At 47.7% G+C, this 7,456-nt stretch overlaps 1 protein-coding gene across 1 annotated transcript; it reads right to left on the reverse strand.

Moving 5' to 3' along the window:
- Positions 1–430: 430 nt before the first annotated feature.
- EAH_00048460 (NLI interacting factor-like phosphatase domain-containing protein, putative) lies at positions 431–5,265 on the reverse strand (the record flags this gene model as incomplete). Its single annotated transcript, XM_013394474.1, has 2 exons — positions 431–4,553; positions 4,832–5,265. 2 exons carry the CDS (start codon positions 5,263–5,265, stop codon positions 431–433), a joined length of 4,557 nt encoding a protein of 1,518 aa, XP_013249928.1.
- Positions 5,266–7,456: the final 2,191 nt, after the last annotated feature.

Below are 7,456 nucleotides of genomic sequence, written 5' to 3' on the forward strand. Positions count from 1 at the left end.
CATAGGCTGATATACAAATATAGCTGATGATGTTTTAGGGGTCTTAATTTCTTCAAGACGAAACTCCACGCATACACCCCAACCTGCCTGTACACCTCAGCTGCAGCAGCAACAGCAGCAACAGCAGCAACAGCAACAGCAGCAGTACCAGTATCATTACCAGCAGCAGCTGCAGCAGCCGCTGCAGCATTTAGCAGCAGCAGCAGCAGCATCTGCTGCTGCTGCTGCTGCCCGCTGATTTTTAGTTTTTTTGTGTCTCTGGTAGTCATGAATTCAATGCCAGACAAACAAACAAACAAACAAACAAATAAATAAATAAATAAATAAATAAAAATAAAAATAAATAAAAATAAATAAATAAATACTTAAAACCACCATCTGAGTTTTGTTAGAAAGACAGCAGCAGACGGAATTAAATGCAGCAAAAAAATCAACGCCACCCGTACTGCTGCTGCTGCTGTAGCAGCAGCTGCTGCTGCTGCTGCAGCAGCTGCTGCTGCTGCCACCACTGCTGCTGCTGCTGCTGCTGCTGCTGCTGGTTGAAGACAGAAGGAATATAAGGAGTGCTGATGCTTGTGGGCCCCGTTGCATTTAAAGAGAATCTGCTGTACGTAGGCATGGGCTGTATGATGCTGCCAAGAGTTGCTACCTGATGCTGCTGCTGCTGCTGCTGCTGCTCTGTTGATTGGTTGTCTTTAGCCCCGTCCATACATCGACCGAACAAATCCCCTAAACGGATACGACGGCCAGCAAACAGCTTCTGAGGCTTCTGCTGCTGCTGCTGCGGCTGCTGCGGCTGCTGCTGCTGCGGCTGCTGCTGCGGCTGCTGCTGGTTGATATTGCTGCTGCTGCTGCTGCCGCTTACTTTCTTTCTAACAACACGCGGGGTACAGAGATGTGTGGGGTGGTTGGGGTCTGCATGCATTTGGAAGGGTATGCTGCTGAACCGAGTTGGCTGCGTTGCTTGCTGCTGCAGCAGCAGCTGCTGCTGTTGCTGCTGCAGTAGCTGCTGCGGTGTTGCTGCATTGAAGCAAGACGGATCTACAAACGTCGCAGGCAGGCGCTGGGCTGAGTAGCAGGCCGATGAGTTCCATTCACAAGGAGGAGACGAACCCCACATAGTCGATCCCATCGCTCCCGGCGATCCCATCGATCCCATGGGTCCCATCGATCCCATGGGTCCCATCGATCCCATGGGTCCCATCGATCCCATCGATCCCATGGGTCCCATCGACCCAGGCGGTCCCATCGATCCCATGGGTCCCATGGGTCCCATCGATCCCATCGATCCCATCGATCCCATCGATCCCGGCGGCCCCATCGATCCCATGGGTCCCATGGATACCATGGATCCCATCGTCGGGATCGATCCCATGGTTCCTATAGCCGGGATCGATGCCATCGATCCCTGAGGCCTCATCGATCCCATCGGCGGGAGCGACGCCATCGATCCCGACGATCCCATCGATCCCATCGATCCCATCGCTCGCGGCGATCCCAAGGGTGCGATCGATGCTGTCGATCCCGTGGATGGGAGATTTTTTCTTAATTGCTGGTATTGGCTGCAGGGGATTGGGGTGTGGGGTGGTTGCTGCCTATACACCTCAGCAGCAGCAACAGCAGCACGACTGTTGAGCAACTGCGAAGAAGAAGCAGCAGCAGCAGAGGAGGGAAGCAAAAAGGAAGAGCTCTTACCGATACCAGGCTGCGTAAACATACCCTGCTGCTGCTGCTGCTGCTGCTGCTGCTGCTGCTGCAGTGTGTACGAGGAATCGAACGCCCCCATCTGCTGCTTATGCTGAAGCTGCTGCTGAGGCAGGTTATGCGTTTGCTGCTGCTTGCGGGGCGTTGCTGTGCGGCTAACGGGTGCCCGAGGTGTACGTACAGCTCGGCCTTTGGCGTTTAGTTGCTGCAGGCAAAGGTCTCCATCAGCATCAGCATCAGCAGCAGCAGCAGCTGCTGCTGCTGCTGCTGCTGCGCCGCTGATGAGTTGGGGTGTATGTACACTCGGAGAGCCGCACAAATTCCCTGGCTGCTTACGGCGATTTCTTTTTTGTTTTGCTGGTTCTGCATCTCCCAAGTCCTTTACCTGCTGCTGCTGCTGCTGCTGCTGCTGCATTTGCTGCTGCTGCATTTGCTGCTGCTGCATTTGCTGCTGCTGCCAGCGGGCGGTGGGGGTGTGGGGTGTGGGGTGTATATCCACATCGGATTCTTCTTCTGTTTCATCGCTAAGGGGCTCCGTCGCCCATCGCTCTCTGCCTCTCCCTGCTGCTCTTGCTGCTGCTGCTGCTGCTGTTTGCGGCTGTCGCTGTGCGGCTGCTAAGGCGTCGAGCTGCAGCCTGGGGACCCTCAACTGTCTGCAAGCTGAAGCTGCTTTTGTTTGTTTGTCTTCATCGCTGTCTCTTTCTGCTGCTGCTGCTGCTGCAGCAAAGGTTCTGCTTCTGCTGCTGCTGCTCCCAGAAGCAGCTCTTCTCTCCATGTGCTGCTGTTCGGGAGTCTCTGCTGCTGAGTAGCTGCACGTACACCAGGACGTGTTTTCTCTCTCTTGTCTCCTTAGACATAATACTGAGTGAGACTTCAATTGATGATGCTGCTGCTGCTGCTGCTGTCTCTCGAGGGCTCTGCTGCTCCTCCTTCTGCTGCGTCCCTGCAACGGCGCTGCTGCTGGTACTTCTTCACCTGCTGTTGCTGCTGCTGTTGCTGCTGCAGCAGGAGACAAAGAGATCCTCGACGCCTCCCGCGTACGGGAGAGACGAGGGCCCAAGCGGGGGGTTCGTCTCCCCTGCTGCTGTTGCTGCTGCTGCTGCAGTTGCTGCTGCTGCAGTTGCTGCTGCTGCTGCTGCTGCTGCGGCTGCTGCGGCTGCGGTCGCTGCTGGTGCGTTCTGACAAGGGGAGAGGAAGCAGCGGCAGCAGCAGGAATTGAAACAGCTGCAGCACCAGACTGGCGACGACGAGAAGCTGCGCCTAATAGCCCGTTGCTGCTGCTGCTGCTGCTACTGCTGCTGCTGCTGCTGGTGCTGCTGCTGCGACCGCGGGTTCTCTCCCGTTTGGAGTCCTCAGCAGCAATAGGCGCTGCAGCTGCTGCTGGTGCTGCTGGTGCTGTTGCTGCTGTTTCTGTCTTATGTTCTTTAGTTGCAGCAGCAGGAGCTGCAGCAGGACGTTGGTGTATTTGCTGCTGCATTTGCTGCTGGTTTTGCTTCTGTCGTTCTTCCTGCTGCCGTTCTTGCTCTCCCCTGCCTTGCTCCTGCTGCTGCTGCTGCTCCTGCTGCTGCTGCTGCTGCTGCTGGGTAGGGGAAGCTAAGTGGTAGAGGCCTTTCTGAACAATAAACGAATTCCAAGCAGCATTAACGAGAGAAGAATAGAGCCCCAGTCGGACATCGGGAAGCTTGCTGAGGTGCAGCAGCAGCTGAGGCAGCAGCAGCATTTCTTTATCTGCTGCATCTCCTAGAAAGGGTTTTATAAACAACCCGTTCTCAGGTTGAGCAGCAAAAGAAATTAAGCTGTTGTCCAGCAGCATGCAGCGTGATAGAGGCCTTGCTGCTGCTGCTGCTTCCAGATCCTTCACGTAGTAAAGAGGCAGCAGGGGTACATCAGCAGCAGCAGCAGCAGCAGCAGCAGCATCTTCATCTCCCGCTGCAACACCATCTACACCGGATTCCGACTCCAATGCACAAGCAGCTGCTGTTGCTGCTGCTGCTTCTCTCGCCGCACCGCCTTCCCCTGTTCCAGTTCCTGCTGCTGTTCCTGCTGCTGCTGCTGCTGCTGCTGCTGCTGCATGCGGTTTAAGCTTGCGGGGAGCTGTAGAGCAGTGCTGTCTGTAGAGACGGTGATGAAAGAGTTTGCCTCCATTGGCTGCTTCTAAGACATCTAGAATAGGATCTGCATATTGCTGCAGAGCAGCAGTAAATATAATTAGTTCGAAGGCCCCGCTCGCATGCAGCTGCTGCAGCAGAGACAGAGCAAAGGGCCGGAAATATACAAACAACAAAGAACCGCTTTCTCCTGCTGCTGCTGCTGCTGCTGCAGCTGCTGCTGCTGCGGCTCCAGGATCAGCACCAGCAGCATCACCATCAGCAGCAGCACCAGAAGCAGCAGCAGCAGCAGCAGGATCAGCAGCATTTTGCTTGTTTAGTTGGTTGTTTGTATTTAGAGTTGAATTAACTAAGTGCTGATCTGGACAAGAGTAAGGAATGAGGACAGGAAGCTGCTGCTGCAGCAGCAGCAGCTGCTGCTGCACCTGCAACTCCATCTGCTGCTGTTGCTGGTGTCCTTCCATGTGCTGCATATGCTGCTGTATTTGCTGCTGCTGCTGCTGCAACAGGAGCTGGTGCTGCTGCTGTCTTGCAATTGCTGCTGCAGCTGCGGCTGGATCTGAGGCCTCTGTACACTCAAAAGGAGCAGCATTTACAGAAACAAATTTAAATATCTTATCTGGAGATACACCCGGCAAAGGAGTAGGCGAAGCAAACAAAAGAGTTTCGTCTAAGTCTATAAACAGCGTCAGTCGGTCTTCTTCTTCATTTTCTAATGAACTCTTCTCTCCTTTGTAATACCTAAACAACGCACAATTAATAATAATATATATATATATATATTATATTATATATATGTTATATATATTGTATATATTATATATATATATTCTATGCTTTCTTTGCTATCAACATATAATAATATAATAAAGGCGTGGAGAGAAGAGCTAAATAAAATAAAGAAATAAAAAGAAGTAAACAGAAATAAACAATAAATATATATATACATATACATATATATATATTTATATATTAATATATATATTTATATATATACTAATATATATATATTTATATACCTGCCGTTGAGTTTGCTCTGTCTTATTTCTGCGATTGCATTTAAACCCTCAATTACTTCCTCAGGTAATTCTGAGAGATCCAGCGAAGCAGAAGCCTCACAGCTTGTTGAAGACCCCATCGGCTGCTGCTGCTGCTGCTGCTGCTGTTGCTGCAGCTGTGGCTGCTGCTGCTGTTGTTGTTGTTGTTGTTGCTGTTGTTGTTGTTGCTGCTGCTGCTGCTGCTGCTGCAGGCGAGAGGTGCAGAGGCCGGAACGGTGGCCTCCACCTCCTTGAATCTTCTTGAAAGATAAAGAGCTGCCGTCAATTTCTGCTTCTTCTTCAGCAGCAGCAGCTGCTGCTGCAGCAGCTGCACTAGCAGCAGCAGCACCACAGGCAGGCAGCAGCAGCTGCAACCCCCCTCCTACACAAACGTCCGGAGCTCCCTGAACTGTCATACCGATCCGCTGCAATCAGCAGCAGCAGCAGCAACAACAAAAGAAGAAAAAGAAAAAAAAGAAGAAAAAGAAGATGCTGCTGAGGGAGACGCAGGAAATGCTAGGCTTTTCAATGGGCACTGTGAAGAAGCAGCACCAAAGTACACAAGAATAATATTTTTTAGATAAAGAAATTAAACACCAACTCCTGCTGCTTGCTTCTCGTTCTCCATCTATTCTCCTGAAACTTCAATTTAAAAACAGTGGGGCGCTTAAACCGCTGCAAGAAGAAGAAACATCGAAGTGCTTTATTAGCGGCTGCACAGAGGGCTCTTGCAATGAAGGATGCGAGAGAGAAGAAAAGCAGCGAAGTTTCCTGGTTTCTCAGCTTATGGGAGTTGAATCTGTGTTGTCTATTAAACAGTTGTAAGGGAAAATGAGTCTGTTAGTTAAACTGTTCTGGAAATGGGCTTCGTCAATCACAGGGCGACAGATGTCGATACACAGGCGAGGCCGCAGGGAAACAGCTCTAAACTTTGCTAGAAGATGAATTGAAATTCAAATTGCTGAAAAACAACAGAAACAGCATTTAAAACCAGAAAATTGAAGGCAAATATCGCAGAGACGAACGCACAAAATTCTTCGCCTTCTGCTCGACGCCCCTGCTGTGGCTAGCTGACGGTGAAGCCCCTTTGATGATGGTATCTAATATCATGAAATAATTAAAAATACACATTAAAAAACAACTTATTCTGCATTCAAATCAAATATTTAATCATGAGTTTCTACTCTCTTCAAGTAGTCATTTTGGGGTGTATGTACACCTCCTCATTACCAACTAGGAACTGTAGCCGACTCGGCTCGCCGCTTCTGCTTCGTCAGTGCCGATCCTCCCTTAAAAACCCTTTATTTGAAAATTTCTTTTGATTCATTCTCTTTAATTTGTTATTTATTAATAATATTTACGTTTTTTTAAACGTTTACCTGTAAATTTCGAGCAGATCGCCCCTGCCGACAGCTGGCGCTGGCTGTGGGTATGTCTGTCTGCTCGCGTAGTTCAATCTTCGTGAAGATTATTTCTTCTCTCTTTTCGTTTTTTCTTCTACTTTATTTGCTTTTAATTGAGGAAATATCACTAAAAGATTGGATTCCAGATAGTTGGCTTGATGGCGAAGGATCTTCTCTCTCCCCCCTCCCTATTTCTTGAAAGAAGAAGACATAAAAGTAAACACCTGCAATGAAACCCGCTGCTAATGATGAATTGATTTCCTTCTACAAGGAAATACCCCTTTATAGGTCTCATGCCTGTAGGGGAAATGAAGTAAGTTGAGCTGCACTATTTGCTTCCCCAAGTCTAAGCACAAGGAGCAATGCCTCCTTTCCCTTGTTGCCGGAACTCCTTACATTAATTATCCCTTAACCCTAATTCACAAACCCTAAACCCTAAACCCTAAACCCTTGTACGCTGCAACTGTGACTGCTGATTGGCAAATCGATAAACAAATGCAGCAAACGTCTTCTTCAAATTCAAATATTTTTAATTGCTTTAAATGCACCCTATTTTTGTTTTATTTCGTTTTCTTGTACATGTTTGGCGGCTTATCTTTGCTTCTGACTGTTATTTCTTCCCATATATTTCCATATTTGTATTCGTGTATATGTATATATATATACATATATAATAGTTTTATATATAATAGCTTCTTTAATGCGTATTTAAATCTATGTTTAATAAACTACCGGGGCATCGTCATGCGAAGAAAGAGAGCGAGTAGAAGAAAAACAAATTGAATAATGATAAAACAAATTCTTTTAATGATTATTATTTAAAATAATTATAAATTATATACCTTAGGAGAAGAAATGCAAAGAAGAGAAACAAAGCAATCCATACTACTGCATGCATGCATGCATGCATGCATTTGTAAAAAAGAAAAAAAAAACAAAATAGATGGAAGTAGATCCTTAAACACCTTCTCATTCTTATTGCCCTTCTTTTCAGGTAAATGAGCAGAGATAAACAAACAAATGCAAATATATTTTTAAACAAAAACAAACAAAACAAACAAACAACAGAAACGCAACGGCGAAATTCATCTGCATTGACACCCCAATTAAAATTTTCGGGCCTTCTTCGACTCAGTGAAATAAAATAAATAAATCCTTTTTACGAACTTAACGCATATATATATATATATATATATATATATAT

Source organism: Eimeria acervulina, genomic scaffold (assembly GCF_000499425.1).
Source record: "Eimeria acervulina Houghton genomic scaffold, Eah_scaff765, whole genome shotgun sequence".
Lineage (NCBI taxonomy): Eukaryota > Apicomplexa > Conoidasida > Eucoccidiorida > Eimeriidae > Eimeria > Eimeria acervulina.